This window comes from Eleutherodactylus coqui, chromosome 2 (assembly GCF_035609145.1).
Source record: "Eleutherodactylus coqui strain aEleCoq1 chromosome 2, aEleCoq1.hap1, whole genome shotgun sequence".
Lineage (NCBI taxonomy): Eukaryota > Metazoa > Chordata > Amphibia > Anura > Eleutherodactylidae > Eleutherodactylus > Eleutherodactylus coqui.
This window is the reverse complement of record NC_089838.1, coordinates 340,741,765-340,763,182: the sequence shown is the minus strand read 5'-3', so window position 1 is coordinate 340,763,182 and position 21,418 is coordinate 340,741,765. Positions and strand designations below refer to the sequence as shown.

The 21,418-nt window shown below is 44.9% G+C and overlaps 1 protein-coding gene across 1 annotated transcript; it reads left to right on the top strand.

Moving 5' to 3' along the window:
• Positions 1-18,164: 18,164 nt before the first annotated feature.
• On the top strand, positions 18,165-19,127 carry LOC136610474 (olfactory receptor 5AR1-like). Its single transcript, XM_066589704.1, has one exon. The coding sequence runs from the start codon at positions 18,165-18,167 to the stop codon at positions 19,125-19,127; it is 963 nt and encodes a 320-aa protein (XP_066445801.1).
• Positions 19,128-21,418: the final 2,291 nt, after the last annotated feature.

The following is a 21,418-nucleotide window of genomic DNA, read 5'->3' as shown; positions in this document are numbered from 1 at the left end:
CCAGCCTGTCTATCCTACTGTGTTGATCCAGAGGAAGGCAAAAAAACCCCAAGGCCAGAAGCCAATTAGCCCTTTTGGGGGAAAAATTCCTTCCCGACTCCCTAATGGCAATCAGACTGTTCCCTGGATCAACCCCTAATAGTTCCTACCTGCCTGTATACCAGGATTGACACTTAACCTAATATTTATATCCTGTAATATCCTTCTCCAGAAAGACATCAAGTCCCCTTTTAAACTCCTCTATGGATTTTGCCATCACCACTTTCTCCGGTAGAGAGTTCCACAGTCTAACTGCTCTTACAGTAAAGAACCCCTTTCTGTGTTGGTGATGAAACCTACTTTCCTCTAATCGTAGTGGATGTCCTCTTGTTACCTTCGTGGTCCTGGGTGTAAACAGATCACGGGAGAGATCCATGTGTTGTCCCCTCATGTACTTATACATGGTTATTTGGTCGCCTCTTAACCTTCTTTTTTCTAGAGTAAATAGTCCCAATATTGATAACCTCTCGGGGTATTCCAGTCCCGTCATTCCATGTATTAGTTTAGTCGCTCTTCTTTGAACCCCCTCAAGCACTGTGACATCTTTCCTGAGCACCGGTGTCCAGAATTGTACGCAGTATTCCATGTGAGGCCTGACAAGTGCCTTATATAATGGAAGGATAATGTTCTCGTCCTTCGCCCCTATACCTCTTTTGATGCACCCCAAGACTTTATTTGCCTTTGCAGCAGCTGATTGGCATTGGTTACTCTAGTTTAGTCTACTATCCACTAGTACCCCCAGATCCTTTTCCATATCACTTTTCCCTAGTGGTACCCCATTAAGTGAATATTGGTGACATCCGTTTCTCCTGCCCATGTGCATAGTCTTACATTTTTCAACATTGAACTTCATTTGCCATTTTTCTGCCCAAGCCCCCAGCTTATCCAGGTCCGTTTGTAGCCGCACATTGTCCTCCGTTGCATTAATTATGTTGTATAATTTTGTGTCATCTGCAAATATTGATATTTTGCTGTGCAGCCCCTCTACCAGGTCATTGATAAATATGTTGAACAGAGTGGGGCCTAATACTGAACCCTGTGGCACCCCGCTAGCAACTGTGGTCCAATCAGAGTACAAACCATTTATTACCACCCTCTGCTTTCTATCGTTGAGCCAATTTTTTACCCACTTACACACGTTTTCGCCCAGTGCGAGCTGCCTCATTTTGTATATTAGCCTATTATGTGGCACGGTGTCAAAGGCTTTAGAGAAGTCCAGATATACAAGATCAATAGATTCTCCCTGGTCCAGCTTAGAGCTTACTTCATCGTAGAAACTGATCAGATTTGTCTGACATGAGCGACCCTTCATGAATCCATGCTGGTGAGGAGTTATTCCCTTAATCTCCTTGAGGTACTCATCGATGGTGTCTCTCAGAATCCCCTCGAAAATTTTTCCCATTACTGAAGTGAGACTTACTGGCCTGTAGTTACCAGGCTCACTTTTGCTCCCTTTTTTGTAAATTGGAACCACGTTGGCAATGCGCCAGTCCAATGGTACTACTCCGGTCTTGATAGTGTCTAGAAATATTAGGTATAGCGGCCTAGCTATCTCGTCACTTAGTTCCTTTAGTATCCTTGGGTGTAATCCATCTGGGCCCGGTGATTTATCAATTTTAGTTTTCTTTAGACGCTTCCGCACCTTCTCCTGCGTTAGGTATGAGATATTTTGTGAGGGGTTCGTTTTATTCCCCTGCATCTCGTGTGGCATTTCCTTTTCTTTGGTGAAGACACTTGAGAAGAAACTGTTTAGTAGATTTGCTTTCCCTTCGTCATCATCAATGATTTCTCCTGCATTGTTTTTTAAAGGGCCAGCGCTCTCCCTGCAAATCCTTTTGCTGTTTATGTAGTTGAAAAATAGCTTCGGGTTGTTTCTGCTCTCTTTTGCGATCCGTCTTTCTGCTTCCTCCTTGGTAGTTTTGATCGTATCTTTGCATATTTTGTTTTTTTCCCTGTATGATTTTAGCGCTTCTTCGCTGCCTTGTTGCTTTAGTAGTTTGAACGCTTTCTTCTTTTCGTTTATTGCCCCTCGTACCGTCCTGTCGAGCCACATTGGTTTCCTTTTAGCTGAGTTTCTTTTATTTTTAAAGGGAATGAACTGCTCACATGAGGTGATTAGGATCCTTTTAAACTTTTCCCATTTGTCCTCTGTACTGATATTTTTGAGGATGTTGTCCCAATTAATGGTACCGATAGTAGTTCTAAGCTCATCAAATTTTGCTTTACTAAAGTTTAGTTTCTTTGTCACTCCCTGATAAGGCTTCATATTGATTGATAGCTGGAAGTTGATTATATTGTGGTCGCTGTTCCCCAAGTGCCCCTCAACCTGCACCCCCCTTATACGTTCCGGTTTGTTAGTTAGCACTAGGTCCAGAGTGGCCCTCCCTCTCATTGGTTCCCGCACAAGTTGGTTCAGGTAATTGTCTTTAATTACTCTCAAGAACTTATCACCCCTGTGAGATTTGCAGGTTTCGTTCTCCCATGTTATATCTGGATAATTAAAGTCCCCCATGATAATTACTTTGTTGCGGTTTGACACCTCTTCTATCTGCCTTAGTAGTAAGTTTTCAGTTTCTTCTGTTGCTTTTGGTGGTCGGTAGAAGACCCCTATCAAGATTTTGTTATTTTTTCCTCCCTGTATTTCTACCCACAGAGATTCCACCTGTTCGTCTCCTACCCTTATATCCTCCCGTAGCCTCGGCTTCAAGTTCGATTTGACGTACAGACATACCCCTCCCCCTTTCTGGTTCCTTCGGTCTCTTCTGAAGAGATTGTACCCCTGCAAATTCACCGCCCAATCGCACTTATCATCAAGCCATGTTTCAGTAATTCCGACTATATCATAACTTTCATCAGTCATTCTCGCTTCAAGCTCACCCACTTTACCGATCAGACTTCGTGCATTCGTGATCATACAATTTATATCATTTTTTTTGTTTTTTAAATTTGTTTTGTTGCTATTCGTACTTCTGGCTGATCTATCAGTTCTAACTGTACTAACCCCACCCCCTGCTCGTCCCCCATTCCCTTTGCTTGGACCCAGATCGCTAATTACACTGGCTACCCCACTATTTCTCATTTTGCCCTCCCCCCCAGTCCCTAGTTTAAACACTCCTCCAGCATTCTAGCCATCTTTTCCCCCAGCACAGCTGCACCCTCCCCATTTAGATGCAGCCCGTCCCTACGGTAGAGCCTATAGCCGACCGCAAAGTCAGCCCAGTTCTCCAGGAACCCAAATCCCTCCTTCTTACACCAACTCCGGAGCCACTTGTTTACCTCCCTAAGGTCCTGCTGCCTTTCTAGTGTGGCTTTAGGTACAGGTAGTATTTCCGAGAAAACTACCCTGGAGGTCCTCGCCCTGAGCTTGGACCCTAAATCCCTGAAATCATTTTTGAGGGCCCTCCATTGACCTCTAACTTGTTCATTGGTGCCAACATGCACCATGACTGCTGGATCCTCACCAGCCCCTCCCAGTAATCTGTCAATCCGATCCGCGATCTGTCGAACTCGAGCGCCAGGAAGACAACACACCGTTCGACGATCCCGGTCTTTATGGCAGATTGCCCTCTCTGTCCCCCTAATAATTGAGTCCCCCACCACTAGAACCTGTCTAGCCTGCCCTGCGCTCCCCGTCCCCGTCTCACTGGAGCAGTCATCCCCCTGGCGTTCAGAGGGCGTGTCGTGCTGCAGCAGTGCTGGCTCTGTAATGGCATCCCCCTCATCTGCCAATCTTGCAAATTTGTTGGGTTGTGCCAGTTCAGGACCAGCCTCCCTGGTTCTCTTCCCTCTATCCCTCCTTCTTTCTGTCACCCAGCTGACTGCCTGCTCCCCCTGCTCTTCCATACTACCATCCGCCCCCGCCTCTACCCCAGCGAGTGCCTGCTCAGTGAGCACCAAACTCCTTTCCATGATGTCAATGGCTCTCAGTGTTGCCAGTTGCCCATTTAGATCCAGAATTTGGGCTTCTAAATGTGCGACTTGCATGCATCTTGCGCAACAGTATGCACCCTCGATCGGCTGGTCAAGGACCGCATACATTGCACAAGTAGCACACTGGATGACATTGGCAGGCATGGAGCTCATCCTAATGGGGATCTACAATTTACTTGTTGAAGTAGTGAAGATAGACTTGCTCACACTCAGCTCACACGCTGCCGCAACCGCTGTCCCGCTGCCGCAACCGCTGACCCGCTGCCGCAACCGCTGACCCGCTGCCGCAACCGCTGCCGCAACCGCTGTCGGAGCCGCTGTCCCGCTGTCGCAACCGCTGTCCCGCTGTCGCAACCGCTGTGCCGCTGTCGCAACCGCTGACCCGCTGCCGCTGACCCGCTGCCGCAACCCCTCACCCGCTGCTGCAACCCCTCACCCGCTGCCCCTCTCGCGCAACCTCTTACCCGCTGACACTTATGCGCAACCAGTCAAACATTTTTTTTTTTTCCCCCTCACAAACACTTAGACCCCCAGACACACACACACACACACAGAAGACACAACTAACCAGATACACAGAAGACACGCAGCTCACAAACACACACAGAGGATACTTATCAGCTCCTCCACTCCGCCGCTCCTCCTGGTGACGTCACCCGCTGTCCCGGCGGCCGCTCACTCTGCCCTCCTGTCTCAGCTGCTCCGCTGAACTCCTGGTGGCCTCTTGGCGCCGGCTGCTGCGCTCCGGTCACACTGGTCACTCCTGCCCCCGCACCTGCTTCGGCTGCCGCTGCCCCCGCACCTGCTTCGGCTGCTGAGCTGCTCCGCTGCTCCGCTGTCCCCTTCAGCTCCCCGCTCGTGCCTCCGTCTCGTGCCGCTGCTCCTGGCGTCTGAGGACACAGTGTATTACATTTCTGGGGGCACAGGGTATTATATTTCTGGGGGCAAAGTGTATTATATTTCTGGGGGCACAGGGTATTATATTTCTGGGGGCACAGTGTATTATATTTCTGGGTGCACAGTGTATTATATTTCTGGGGGCACAGGGTATTATATTTCTGGGGGCACAGGGTATTATATTTCTGGGGGCACAGGGTATTATATTTCTGGGGGCACAGTGTATTATATTTCTGGGGCATTGTGTATTGTATTATATTTCTGAGGACACAGTGTATTATATTTCTGGGGGCACAGGGTATTATATTTCTGGGGGCACAGTGTATTATATTTCTGGGGGCACAGGGTATTATATTTCTGAGGACACAGTGTATTATATTTCTGGGGGCACAGGGTATTATATTTCTGGGGGCACAGTGTATTATATTTCTGGGGCACTGTGTATTGTATTATATTTCTGAGGACACAGTGTATTATATTTCTGGGGGCACAGTGTATTATATTTCTGACGGCACAGTGTATTATATTTCTGGGGGCACAGTGTATTATATTTCTGGGGGCTCAGTCTATTATATTTCTGGAGGCACAGTCTATAATATTTCTGGGGGCACAAGGTATTATATTTCTGGGGGCACAGTCTATTATATTTCTTAGGGCACAGTGTATTATATTTCTGGGGGCATAGGGTATTATATTTCTGGGGGCACAGGGTATTATATTTCTGGGGGCACAGGGTATTATATTTCTGGGGGCACAGGGTATTATATTTCTGGGGGCACAGTCTATTATATTTCTGGGGCACTGTGTATTGTATTATATTTCTGAGGACACAGTGTATTATATTTCTGGGGGCACAGTGTAGTATATTTCTGGGGGCACAATCTATTATATTTCTGGGGGCACAGTGTATTATATTTCTGGGGCACTGTGTATTGTATTATATTTCTGAGGACACAGTGTATTATATTTCTGGGGGCACAGGGTATTATATTTCTGGGGGCACAGGGTATTATATTTCTGGTGGAACAGTGTATTATATTTCTGGGGGCACAGTCTATTATATTTCTTAGGGCACAGTGTATAATATTTCTGGGGGCACAAGGTATTATATTTCTGGGGGCACAGTCTATTATATTTCTTAGGGCACAGTGTATTATATTTCTGGGGGCATAGGGTATTATATTTCTGGGGGCACAAGGTATATTTCTGGGGGCACAGGGTATTATATTTCTGGGGGCACAGGGTATTATATTTCTGTGGGCATCGGGTATTATATTTCTGGGGGCGCAGTGTATTATATTTCTGGGGGCACATGGTATTATATTTCTGGGGGCATCGGGTATTATATTTCTGGGGGCACAGTGTATTATATTTCTGGGGGCATCAGGTATTATATTTCTGGGGGAACAGGGTATTATATTTCTGGGGGCACAGTCTATTATATTTCTGGGGCCACAGGGTATTATATTTCTGGGGGTATCGGGTATTATATTTCTGGGGGCACAGGGTATTATATTTCTGGGGGCATTGGGTATTATATTTCTGGGGGCACAATGTATTATATTTCTGGGGGCACAGTCTATTATATTTCTTTCAAAATATGTTTATTAATTTTCCAATCAACATTACAGTCTTGGATACATTTATAAATGATGGGCAATGCAAGATATTGTACGTCGTGGAGGGGTCGTAGGTGACCACCGTGGGGCCCCCCTGTGAAGGTTGTGTGCCCTTCAGTTTCTAAGGTCAATAGTAGTTATATTAGGGTCACCTGACTCCAAACTCAGGGTCCGGTCCCAGGTAAGTGTGGCCTACCCGAGAGCAGGCCAGGGCAGCCTGATCTCAGCTATAGTTGACCTCCGGGCCACCATCATTGTGTTTCTTATAGCTGGAGGCCCCGGTAGCCCCCACGCCCCAGTAAACATTATCAGAGAACTTCTCGGTGGCTTCCCGATCGATGAAAAACTGCATTGCAGACCTTTTTATAGATAAAACAACTAAAAACATGAAAAAATAACGTAGATAACTTTAGAATGGGTGGAAAAAAAGAGTAAAGGAAGGGCGTTGAAGGGGAGGGGTGAGGGTGTGTTAACCGAAGGGGAGGGAGGGGAGGGGGGGAGGGTTGGTCTTTATCTACCTTCCTGTGTCGCTTCTAGTTGTGGTACAGAATGAGAAAGGGCTGATTTGGCTGTTAAAGAAGAAGAAAAGAAGGGGTCTGGTTCCCACTGCCTCCCTCTATCCCCGTCTACATTGATCATCCGTCAGCCATTTCTGGAAGGATGTGGAACCTTTAAAGTCTACCCAGGGCGCCCAGGGGTCGCGGGCGTCCGCCTGGATCCGATTGGGTTCCGGGTCGGAGTTTCGGAGGTCCTCCATGTATTTGATGTGTTCTACTGCCTCTACCCAAGTTGTCCTCCGGATCGCTCCTGTTTGTCTCCAATGCTGCGAGATAATTAGTCGCATAGCCATAATAAAATGACTTAAGAGCCCTTTTTTGACCCGGGATATGCGGCCTGGCAGCATGGAGAGGAGGGCTATTATATTTCTTAGGGCACAGTGTATTATATTTCTGGGGGCACAGTGTATTATATTTCTGGGGGCACAGTGTATTATATTTCTGGGGGCATAGGGTATTATATTTCTGGGGGCACAAGGTATTATATTTCTGGGGGCACAGGGTATTATATTTCTGGGGGCACAGGGTATTATATTTCTGGGGGCACAGGGTATTATATTTCTGGGGGCACAGGGTATTATATTTCTGGGGGCACAGGGTATTATATTTCTGGGGGCACAGTCTATTATATTTCTGGGGCACTGTGTATTGTATTATATTTCTGAGGACACAGTGTATTATATTTCTGGGGGCACAGGGTATTATATTTCTGGGGGCACAGGGTATTATATTTCTGGTGGCACAGTGTATTATATTTCTGGGGGCACAGTCTATTATATTTCTTAGGGCACAGTGTATAATATTTCTGGGGGCACAAGGTATTATATTTCTGGGGGCACAGTCTATTATATTTCTTAGGGCACAGTGTATTATATTTCTGGGGGCATAGGGTATTATATTTCTGGGGGCACAAGGTATATTTCTGGGGGCACAGGGTATTATATTTCTGGGGGCACAGGGTATTATATTTCTGTGGGCATCGGGTATTATATTTCTGGGGTAACAGGGTATTATATTTCTGGGGGCGCAGTGTATTATATTTCTGGGGGCACATGGTATTATATTTCTGGGGGCATCGGGTATTATATTTCTGGGGGCACAGTGTATTATATTTCTGGGGGCATCGGGTATTATATTTCTGGGGGAACAGGGTATTATATTTCTGGGGGCACAGTCTATTATATTTCTGGGGCCACAGGGTATTATATTTCTGGGGGCATCGGGTATTATATTTCTGGGGGCACAGGGTATTATATTTCTGGGTGCATCGGGTATTATATTTCTGGGGGCACAATGTATTATATTTCTGGGGGCACAGTCTATTATATTTCTTTCAAAATATGTTTATTAATTTTCCAATCAACATTACAGTCTTGGATACATTTATAAATGATGGGAAATGCAAGATATTGTACGTCGTGGAGGGGTCGTAGGTGACCACCGTGGGGCCCCCCTGTGAAGGTTGTGTGCCCTTCAGTTTCTAAGGTCAATAGTAGTTATATTAGGGTCACCTGACTCCAAACTCAGGGTCCGGTCCCAGGTAAGTGTGGCCTACCCGAGAGCAGGCCAGGGCAGCCTGATCTCAGCTATAGTTGACCTCCGGGCCACCATCATTGTGTTTCTTATAGCTGGAGGCCCCGGTAGCCCCCACGCCCCAGTAAACATTATCAGAGAACTTCTCGGTGGCTTCCCGATCGATGAAAAACTGCATTGCAGACCTTTTTATAGATAAAACAACTAAAAACATGAAAAAATAACGTAGATAACTTTAGAATGGGTGGAAAAAAAGAGTAAAGGAAGGGCGTTGAAGGGGAGGGGTGAGGGTGTGTTAACCGAAGGGGAGGGAGGGGAGGGGGGGAGGGTTGGTCTTTATCTACCTTCCTGTGTCGCTTCTAGTTGTGGTACAGAATGAGAAAGGGCTGATTTGGCTGTTAAAGAAGAAGAAAAGAAGGGGTCTGGTTCCCACTGCCTCCCTCTATCCCCGTCTACATTGATCATCCGTCAGCCATTTCTGGAAGGATGTGGAACCTTTAAAGTCTACCCAGGGCGCCCAGGGGTCGCGGGCGTCCGCCTGGATCCGATTGGGTTCCGGGTCGGAGTTTCGGAGGTCCTCCATGTATTTGATGTGTTCTACTGCCTCTACCCAAGTTGTCCTCCGGATCGCTCCTGTTTGTCTCCAATGCTGCGAGATAATTAGTCGCATAGCCATAATAAAATGACTTAAGAGCCCTTTTTTGACCCGGGATATGCGGCCTGGCAGCATGGAGAGGAGGGCTATTATATTTCTTAGGGCACAGTGTATTATATTTCTGGGGGCACAGTGTATTATATTTCTGGGGGCACAGTGTATTATATTTCTGGGGGCATAGGGTATTATATTTCTGGGGGCACAAGGTATTATATTTCTGGGGGCACAGGGTATTATATTTCTGGGGGCACAGGGTATTATATTTCTGGGGGCACAGGGTATTATATTTCTGGGGGCACAGGGTATTATATTTCTGGGGGCACAGGGTATTATATTTCTGGGGGCACAGTCTATTATATTTCTGGGGCACTGTGTATTGTATTATATTTCTGAGGACACAGTGTATTATATTTCTGGGGGCACAGGGTATTATATTTCTGGGGGCACAGGGTATTATATTTCTGGTGGCACAGTGTATTATATTTCTGGGGGCACAGTCTATTATATTTCTTAGGGCACAGTGTATAATATTTCTGGGGGCACAAGGTATTATATTTCTGGGGGCACAGTCTATTATATTTCTTAGGGCACAGTGTATTATATTTCTGGGGGCATAGGGTATTATATTTCTGGGGGCACAAGGTATATTTCTGGGGGCACAGGGTATTATATTTCTGGGGGCACAGGGTATTATATTTCTGTGGGCATCGGGTATTATATTTCTGGGGTAACAGGGTATTATATTTCTGGGGGCGCAGTGTATTATATTTCTGGGGGCACATGGTATTATATTTCTGGGGGCATCGGGTATTATATTTCTGGGGGCACAGTGTATTATATTTCTGGGGGCATCGGGTATTATATTTCTGGGGGAACAGGGTATTATATTTCTGGGGGCACAGTCTATTATATTTCTGGGGCCACAGGGTATTATATTTCTGGGGGCATCGGGTATTATATTTCTGGGGGCACAGGGTATTATATTTCTGGGTGCATCGGGTATTATATTTCTGGGGGCACAATGTATTATATTTCTGGGGGCACAGTCTATTATATTTCTTTCAAAATATGTTTATTAATTTTCCAATCAACATTACAGTCTTGGATACATTTATAAATGATGGGAAATGCAAGATATTGTACGTCGTGGAGGGGTCGTAGGTGACCACCGTGGGGCCCCCCTGTGAAGGTTGTGTGCCCTTCAGTTTCTAAGGTCAATAGTAGTTATATTAGGGTCACCTGACTCCAAACTCAGGGCCCGGTCCCAGGTAAGTGTGGCCTACCCGAGAGCAGGCCAGGGCAGCCTGATCTCAGCTATAGTTCACCTCCGGGCCACCATCATTGTGTTTCTTATAGCTGGAGGCCCCGGTAGCCCCCACGCCCCAGTAAACATTATCAGAGAACTTCTCGGTGGCTTCCCGATCGATGAAAAACTGCATTGCAGACCTTTTTATAGATAAAACAACTGAAAACATGAAAAAATAACGTAGATAACTTTAGAATGGGTGGAAAAAAAGAGTAAAAGAAGGGCGTTGAAGGGAAGGGGTGAGGGTGTGTTAACCGAAGGGGAGGGAGGGGAGGGGGGGAGGGTTGGTCTTTATCTACCTTCCTGTGTCGCTTCTAGTTGTGGTACAGAATGAGACAGGGCTGATTTGGCTGTTAAAGAAGAAGAAAAGAAGGGGTCTGGTTCCCGCTGCCTCCCTCTATCCCCGTCTACATTGATCATCCGTCAGCCATTTCTGGAAGGATGTGGAACCTTTAAAGTCTACCCAGGGCGCCCAGGGGTCGCGGGCGTCCGCCTGGATCCGATTGGGTTCCGGGTCGGAGTTTCGGAGGTCCTCCATGTATTTGATGTGTTCTACAGCCTCTACCCAAGTTGTCCTCCGGATCGCTCCTGTTTGTCTCCAATGCTGCGAGATAATTAGTCGCATAGCCATAATAAAATGACTTAAGAGCCCTTTTTTGACCCGGGATATGCGGCCTGGCAGCATGGAGAGGAGGGCTATTATATTTCTTAGGGCACAGTGTATTATATTTCTGGGGGCACAGGGTATTATATTTCTGGGGGCACAGTGTATTATATTTCTGGGGGCATAGGGTATTATATTTCTGGGGGCACAAGGTATTATATTTCTGGGGGCACAGGGTATTATATTTCTGGGGGCACAGGGTATTATATTTCTGGGGGCATTGGGTATTATATTTCTGGGGGAACAGGGTATTATATTTCTGGGGGCACAGTCTATTATATTTCTGGGGGCACAGGGTATTATATTTCTGGGGGCATTGGGTATTATATTTCTGGGGGCACAGTGTATTATATTTCTGGGGGCACAGTGTATTATATTTCTGGGGGCACAGACGTAACGGGCGTCAGGCATCTGAGTATCAGTATTTTTCTCTGCACTCTACAGTGAACGTCTCAGCGTCATCTGTATCCTAGACTTTAGTTTAAATGAGATGTCTTCTGCAGAGTGATATACCATGCGTCAAGCATCTAAGTATTAGCTTGAGCACTCTCTCTTTACCCTGTAGTGAAGGTCTAGGTGTCACCTGCACTCTGGACCTTAGCTTGAATGAGTTATGAAGCTTTTTGTGACTAACGGTTCCTGAAGAGTTGTAACGGTCCGATGCAATCTCCTCGAATCTGTGAACTTATGATGCACTTGGGACAAATTTATCTCCTATTCTAATCTCTGTTATAACTTCTCCACCTCAAGCCAAAAGCATGAGTAAATACCATTGATATTCATCTTACGAGGTCGCTGGAACAGGTAGAAGGATCATACATTTTGGGGTGTTCATGCAACCTCGAGATATAGAATTATTAATTTCTCCAATGAACCTGTGAACCTATAATGCACCTGTGACAAATGTATCTCCTATTCTAAGCTCTATGCTATTTTATTTGACTTGTCCACCTCAAGTCAAAGCATGAGTAAATACTATTGATACTTATTCTACTAGGTCGCTTGAACAGGCAGAACTATCATATATTTTGGGGTGTTTATCCAACTTCAAGAGACAAAATAGGTGATTATACCTACCCAATAATCGGGTTTCCAGGAGTCTCCACGACAGCACCACCTGAGATAGCCTCCTCCTGGTTGGACAGGAACACACATTTTTCTCTGCTGGTATCTAAGCTGGATTTCTCCCAGTTTATTATCCGCCCTAGGAATTGGAGCAGATCGAGCACCGTCGCCAGGTGTTCTGCCAGGAGCTCTCTGGACTCTGCTACAATCAGGATGTCTTCCAGATAAGGTATTATCAGGATTGATCTTTTCCTTTGGTAGGCTGCTACCTCTGCCATGATTTTTGTAAATATTCGGGGCGCTGAGGAACTCCCGAAGGGAAGGCATCTAAACTGAAGATGACTTGTTCTTCTGCCCGTAACTAGTGCGAATCTCAGGTATTTCTGAGAATCCCTGTGGATCGGCACGTGAAAGTACGGGTCTTTTAGATCTAAAGATGCCATTTAGGCTCTGCCTGGTATCAGTTTCACTGTTGAGGAGATTAACTCGATCTTGAATTTTCGATATTTGATGAAGGCATTTAGGGGCTTCAGGTTTATTATCATGCGCAACTTCCCACATGGTTTCCTTATCAGGAAGAGTCTGGATAGTGGCCCCGGGTCTCTTCCTTCTGAGGTACAACTGATACTGCGTTTGAATATAATAGGTCTTGAATTCTCTGCTGTAGTAGGTGTAATTGATGTACTGAGCCCCCTGTGGTGACATATTTTCTTCTGGGGACGGACACCAGTTCTATTTGTTATCCCTGCTGTAGGACTTCTGGGATCCTTGTGCCTTTGCAAATTGTGGCCCATCGATCCACAAAGCTCCCCAGCCTTGTCCCCACTGGGATGGTGTCAGGGTCTCTGCCTTGTTGGATCCCCCCGATGGGGGTTGAAGAGGAAATTTCTCCCTCTACCCCCCTTGGGGTAACTCGAGTGGCCTGTCTTGCCCTTGCCCCGATAAGACTCGGGCTGTTGTGCTGGGGCCCGAAAAAAGGTCTTCCCCCTCTGTTGCTTCTCCTCTGGGAACCCCTTCTTCCTGTCAGACGCCTTCTCAAGAATTTTTTTTATCGGAATCTGGGCCGAAGAGAAACTGGCTGTAGAATGGAAGTGAGCACAACTTGTTTTTTGAGGTTAAATCGCCGACCAGGACTTCAGCCATAAGACTCTTCTGGCTGAATTAGACAGGGCTGTCGCCTTTGCTGAAAGCTTTACTGTTTCCGCCGATGCGTCCGCCAAAAAGTTTGTGGCCATCTTTAGGATAGGGAGAGAATTTATAATCTGCTCCCTTGGGGTTTTGTTCGTTATATGGAGCTCCAGCTGCTCCAACCACACCCCTAGGGACCTGGCCACGCATATGGCTACGACTCCTGGTCCAAGTATGCTAGCTGCTGCCTCCCATGATCTTTTCAGGAGGCCCTTAGCCTTCCAATCCATTGGATCTTTTAATTGCATGGCGTCCTCAAAGGGCAGAGTTGTTCCTTTAGCCACCTTGGCTACCGGGACATCCACCTTGGGTACTTCTTCCCAGCTTGCGCACACTTCTTCTTTGTACGGATACCGTCTTTTAACCCCCCCTAGAGGAGAAAGATCCCGCATCAGGCTTTTTCCATTCATTCTAAATCAGCTTGGAAATGCTGCTATGGACTAGGAAAGTATGTCTGCGTCTTTCCCCTAGTCCCCCGAAAATCTCGTCCTGTATGGTACGCGGCTCTCTGGGTTCCTCCATCTTGAGTGTAGCCCTGAGCGGCTTAATGAGCTCTGCTAAGTCTTCTTGATGAAACAGGTATTTTTTATAGTCTTCATCATCTGAAGACTCTTCGGGCGCTGGTTCTTCCCGCTCTGTCCTGATTAAGCTCTCAGAATCTGAAAATTCTTCCGGGCTATATGCCCTTCTCTGGCGCTTAGCCCTGGATGCCCCCACTGGCGGCACTATTTGCGATGTCAGAGCGGACCAGACTTCCTCGTTGACCAGCTTCCTGACATCCTCTAGGAATCCCCTTGATTCCTCTTTAACCAGCCTGGCTATGCATGCCTTAAATAGAGGCCTCTAGTACGTAGCCGGCAGTCTCAATCTGCACTCTGCACATTTTTTGGGTTTCGTTCTGGGAGGGGCGTCTTTTTTATCCCCCTGGCAGACAAAAAGAGTTTTTGTGAATAAGGATGCAATATTCCAAACATCACACATTGGATTTTTTGCATAAACATCTTTGCCGCACTGGCTACTTACGGCCCCCGCTGTGGCTTAAGACTCAGCGATGTCCAGTGCTGGAGCACTCATCTGAAAACCAGTGCTGCAGACACCTTGGAGCAATATAAGCCAGCCTAGTAGCAATGGCTTCTTGCTCGAATTCTGTCTTCTCTCGGGTTTCTTTTACATTTTCAAATTTGGCTTCTCTGCGCCAAGTCCTGTCCCCTCCTCTCGTCCGTTGATGCCTACGCGATGACGTCATAGCGTTGGACACTTGATGTAGTGCCCCGCCCCCTCCGACGCGCGTCAAAGGGACTCCGGAAGCACCGCGCCCGGCCCTATGCAAGGCAGAGGAGAAGAACTGAGGCCCCCGCCTTGTACCCCCCATGGGCCACCGTGGGAGGAACCAGGCCCGGGGGAACCACCCCATGTGTCGTCCCGGGAGCCGCCCATCCAGAAGGGAGGACAGGCAGACCCACTGCCCTCTGATCCTCTGTGAGTAGTTCTTCATGCTGGCATCCCCACCAGCACCTCCCTGAGGAAGGTGGGAGAGGGGGGAGCTTTTTAACCTCTCAGTGTGTTCCTGTCCAACCAGGAGGAGGCTATCTCAGGTGGTGCTGTCGTGGAGACAACTGGGGAAATTATTATTTCCTACTATATGAGCAAAATAGTTCTGGCCATGCTCGGATGATTAAAGCATATTGTCATGGCAGGTCAAGTGGAGCGATTTGGTTTGCCAAAGTCCATCCTTTTCACGAAGTGCAGACATTCCTTAGATCAGAATGGGGACTTGTTTATCTGAAACGGCTTCTGTTCTGAGTGGGGGGTGGGGTGGGGCTGAGTATTCTTAACTGGTCCTTATGCTCTTTGGATGGGCCTCTCATGATACCGGTGTGATCTGCTCTATTCATCCAGAATCATATTAAAGGTATACATTTTTTCTCTAGTTTGCTGTCTATTTGTTCCTCTGAGGGAAAACTCACCCCTAGTGGTTGGATCACGATAAGAGGACTATATGTTCTTTGTGTTGTCTGTTTGTCAGTCCATAGCTCCATTGATTTTTATTATTAGGTAATAATTCTAGGTTTCTCAATATTGAGTTTAAGAAAGCAGGAGGAGCGGGAGGAGATATAGCTTTGGGATTCTGAATAGAAGAAAGGTATATCTGACTGTCATCGATAGAAAGGTAGTAATGAAAGCCCATTGGATTTTAGGAGGGTAAGGCGAGGATGTGGTGTGTGAATGGGAGACACTAAATGTTCTGTCAGTGGTTAATAAGATGAACTAGAAAGGACTACGTTTTTGATGACAGGAATGGAGAGAGTTCGTAAAAAGAGAGAGGGAGTGATTGACTGTGTTGAAGGCAACAGATATGTCTAGGAGGTGGAGTACAAAGTAATGGTTTTGCAGTTAGCAGATGCTAGCTATGTTCTTTATGGAAGTTTTAGTAGACTGTTGGGATTGAAACCCAATTGCTTTTGGTGAAATAGAGAGCTGGAGGAGAGGTGGGGGGGGGGGATAGTTCAAGGTGGATGTGTTGTTCCAGGAGTTTTGACGCAAATGCAAGCAGCAAGATGGGACAGTAGTTGGACAGAGAAGAGGGATTGAGGAATGGATTTTGGATGGATGCAATGAATGCATGTTTAAAGGATTAAAGGAAGACACCAGTAGTCAGAGACAGATTGAAAAGTTGGGTTAGGGCCTAGATGAACACAGTGGTAAGGTTGGGGGTAAGATGAGATGGAATTGGGTCAAGTGCACAGCTAGTTGATGTGCTATTTGGAGAGTAGAATCAATAACCTTTTTTATTCAGTAATGGTGGAGAAGAGGATGAAGTAGTTGTGCAGAGGGGTTGTGGGTACAGTAAGTTGAAGCTTTCTCTGATATTGTCCATCATGTGTTTGTAATGTGTGACAAAGTCCTCAGTGGAGATAAGAGATTTTGGGGGGCAGAGAAGAGAATTGAAAATGCCTTATAGTTGTCTGGGGTTATAGGGCAGGAAGGATATAACAGTAGGGAATCAGTGCTGTTTGCAGAGGTCAGTACAGATTTGAAATTGAGGATGGCTTGTTTGTATGCTATGACGTTTTCCTCAGTGTTTTCTTTTAAGGCCTCTCTGCAACCCTGGAAGCTCACCTCAGTTTTTTGTCAGGTCTATGTATTAGGGTTGCCTATGAGTGAAGAACTGAGGTAATTCTGTGTTATAGAAGGCAGCATCTGTGCCTTGGAGTAATGATATAGACCGTGCAGAAAAGAAAGTGACGCAACCCAAAACAAGAAAAGGAGACCATGTGGTGGACTGCTGGCGACACAATTATTTTCTATTTTCATTTTGATGCAAAACTTCTTAGATTCATAGATATTGTGGGGATAGGAGGTTAGCTAGTTTTGGCTAGTGGGTACTCAGTTGTGAGCCTTGTTGAGTTAATGGACATTGTATCACTTCTACAACATTATATTTTCTCTTGGCAAACCTAGTGGGGGTCTGCTAGTCAGGGTCTATACCCCTATCTATATCTGTCTGGGATGATTTAGTAAGTCCTGCACTGAGCAGGGGGTTGGACCCGATGACCCTGGAGGTCCCTTCCAAATCTACCATTCTAGGATTCTATTATTTAACATTAGAAAGTTCTAAGTGCTATCAATGGTGGGAGGGTCTACTCCTATCTATAAATCGTTTTCCTTAGCTCTGTGAGATATATACATTTCTTTGCTACTTGAGTAATCCGTGCAGCTTAACCATTTAACACACGGTTTAAACTTTACACTGATGATATTTGGTCTGATTAAGGTGCCTTTCCATCTGGCATTTGGACCAAACTTTAGACATCAGAACTATCATAACTATATGAAAGCTCTATCTTGAGGTTATAGAGTTCTCTGATGATGTGTAACCTCCAGAGAAATGTGTTAGTCCAGTAGTTATAAACCATCTTCAAAAGAATACATACTATGGTTATGGATTATACTATTGTAACGCCTGTAAAGGGTTAATATCACTCTAGTATATTCAGTACCCAATGGGTGGTGTTTTCTCTGAATATCGATAACTAATTCATACATGGAAGTTTATTTAGACATTGTCTCTCTTCAACCAACGTGAGAGTAGTTTTTTCACTAATATTTGAAACATATTGATTCTACTCTTGGTCTTTTTATGTTTAGGTGTTTTGTCTCGGTCCCCCATATGAGTGAGTCTAGTCTATGAAGGGTACATTATTCTGTAGACTATTTCTGCCCAAGTGAAAATAGAAGAATTAGGTGGATAAGGTCAATGATTCCCTTGTTAGTTTTTCTTACAATCCTTGGTCCTCTTGATATGGATTGGTACTAATATACCTAATGATGAATATCTGCCCCCTTCCTGATTAGAAGCTCTAAGGCCTGAGGACTGTGAATGCACGGAAGACTCACACTGAAACCTGCTGTTCAGCTCAATGAAACTTCTAAAATCAAATGAAGCTGCATGGGGTTTTATAGAAAGTGTGCATAGCTAGTACATCATGAATGACGTCCTTATCTCGAAATTCCTGGATGAAAATTGCCTCATCTTGGGTAAACTGTTAGGGACATGGTGGGAGGGGGAGCGAGTAGTTAGTCAGTATTTAAAGAAGCAGCATGTGTTAGTAGAGAAAGCACAGATTTGCAATAGGCATTTTACTTAGTTTATTACTGTCCATTACACTATCAAACATATATTTTTTCTTTCTACAGAGAAAGGAACAACATGGATCACAGGAACAAGACTCAATTAACAATGTTTGTACTTTCTGGACTGACCGATGATGCAACACTCGCCCTGTTCCTCTTTGTGTTTTTTCTACATATTTACATCTTAACTGTAGTTGGTAATGTTGGTATAATAGTCATTGTCTATAAGACCTCCACCCTACACACTCCCATGTATTACTTCCTCAGTTACCTCTCGGTGGTGGACCTCTTCTACTCTTCAACACTTACACCTAAGATGATTGCTGATCTTATTTCCATAAAGAAGGTCATCACATTTCATGGTTGTGTTCTTCAGTTCTTCATTTATGCTACTCTTTCAGGTGCGGAAGTTCTTCTCCTCTCCATCATGTCCTATGACCGCTATGCTGCCATCTGCCACCCTCTCCATTATGTGTCTATAATGACAAAGAAGAAATGTTTCCATCTGGTAATCCTTGCTTATTGTCTTAGCATCTTGCAGTCAGCAGCACAGATTGCTTGTGTATATACTCTCCAATACTGTGCCTCAAACCTCATTGATCACTATTACTGTGATATCTTACCACTGCTCAAACTATCCTGCTCCGATACCTTTATCTGTGACATGGTCACTGCATACCTTGTAGGATCTTTTTGGGCAGGTTCCTTGACCACCATCATGGTCTCCTATATTTTCATTCTTTTTGCCATTTTACGGATTAGGTCGACTAGTGGCAGACAGAAAGCATTCAGCACCTGCTCCTCACATCTTATTTGTTCATCCATCTTCTACATACCTGTATTTCTCACCTACATTCGTCCCCCTTCAGATGCATTTAAGAAACAAGACATGTTTCTTTCCATTTTTTATTCGGTGATAACTCCAATGCTGAATCCTCTTATATACAGCCTGAGGAACCAGGAGGTGAAGAAGGTCATTGTAAGAGTAGCATACAGCTTCAGGCATGTAAAAAGAAGACTGCTGGCTATGAAGGACTGAGTTGATATTTATGTAACTTACAGAATGAATATCCGTGACTCTTAAAAATGTTCTAAGGTCACATTCTTTGGGTGCAGGGTAAAATATATATTAAATTACAGATTTGCATGTTAGATTTAACAAATTCAAGACAGATGCCAAATCCTGGTGTCATATAAAAGCACTTTAATATTTTCCAGTAATTATATTTTGCTCTTCCAGAAAAGGGAAATGGAAATTATGAACACATAAATAACAATGCTCAGGTCTAATATGAGATCTTGTAGAGAAAGCTGAATACAGCTGCAAGACAAATTTCCATCCATGATCTGCCCCTTGGCGTAATCTTTCCAAACATGACTCATTTCCTGCACTACATGAAGCTATGTTTATAGCCCCTTAGGTCACTATCACATACACTGCTTTTTACCTCTATTAATGTGGTGCCCCGAGCACTGTGCTAACTGTGGTACAACAGTCTCATTGAATTTAATGGGGATACGCAGACCTGCGCTCGAACGTGGTGTTATTAACAGCACAATTTTCAAGAGCTGTTTGTTCTATTTTTGAGTTTTCATGTTTTTAATACACTTCCTCACCCATTACAATGATGGGGTGCATTAAGAAGTGCTGCACCATGCGTTCAAAAATGCTACTTGAAATTGCATTAAAAATGCCATGACTTCGAGCTGTGTTTTCTGAATGCATGTGTGAGAGTGGCCTTAGGGTGTGTTCACATTTGTTGTACTTTTGAACCAAAATTAAGAAAAACACATTAAAACTGTATTCTGTGCTTAAAGACCACAAAGGTTTTTAAGATATTGCATACACTACTAAAACAGCATGTGGTTTTGTTGCATTTTTTAATTGTGTCTAAAGTGTTCAACTATATACAGTGTGTCAGCAGTAGCAGCGGGGTGATGAGACCATCCTCTTGCTCTACTCTGTGCCGTGCTATGTGTCTACCTGCTTGCCTCCCTCCTCGTCCTCTGCCTCGGCGTATTCTACGGTTAGCACTGTCAGCAGCACTGCAGCAATCACATGGCCGGCAGTGCAACCAGACAGTATTGTGCTGTATGTGCATTTGCATATAGTGAAGGGCGGACTTTGGGTCCCCTCAGCACAGGGATCCTGTCACCATTGCGACCCCTGAGATTACTGACAGTACGCCAGTGATGTTCGACTAAATATTCGCTAGTTGGTATGTATTCAGGTAGCCAAACTAAGTGTTAATGTTTGAGCTCAAAGAACATTACAAATCACACACACTTTGAATGTTATAGGAAGTCATCAGATTTTTTAGACAAACCACAGATATATTCTGTACAAAGATATTTAAACGAGGTTAGAACACGTATCACTTATAATAATTATAATTTTTTCTAATTCATTTATTAGCATTGGTTATAAAAACTCAACAAGAAAAGTGACGTCTCTTTAAAAGAAAGACTTCTCTCAGGCCCATTAAAGCGGTTTCTCACGAGACTTCCGTAAATAATCTTGGGAAAATGTCCTTTCAATCTTGTGATAGAAACATTAATATGGGCGAAAGGAAAGACTGTGGAACTCTCTCCCTGAGGATGTGGTGATGGTAGAATCACTAAAGGAGTTTAAGAGGGGACTAGACTTTTTTTTAGAGTGCTATGATATTGCAGGATATAGACGTTAGGTGACCAGTGGGGTTGCTGATCCAGGGATTATTCTGACTGCCATTATGGAGTCAGGAAGGAACCTTTTTCCTTCAAAGAAGCTAAATTAGCATCTGCCTTGTTGAGGTTTTTGTTGCCTTCCCCTAGATCAACAAGAGGTGGGGCAGAAACAGGCTGAACTAGATGGACATGGTCTTCATTCAGCCTGACATACTATGTTACTATTATAGTAACAAAGTACAGTTACCAATAACCTCTTAAATTGGAACAGTTTTTACCCGTATCCACTCTGGAGCGGTATACCAAAAGGTCAAGTCTTGGGTAAGCAGGAATTGCTCAGATGAAAAGGCTTTCACAGAAGAAAGCTTAAAACTTTCTGAGAGGTTTCTAATAAAAAACTACCCAAGAGATGTAGTCCACAAAGCATCCCAATTTGCATTTCAACAGCAAAGGTGAGACCTTCTAATTCCACAAGCCTGTGAAGCCAACCAGGAGTTATGCATTATCGGTACTGTAAGGGGTCAAAACAGACCGTTCAGCTGATGCTGTCTGCTTCCGAATTAGTCTTAGATATGAGTACTCATTGACGACTCAGATGGATCACCACACTGACATGCGGTTAGCCAAAGAAGAAGTGAGTTTATTTGCAAAGTACAGAACTTT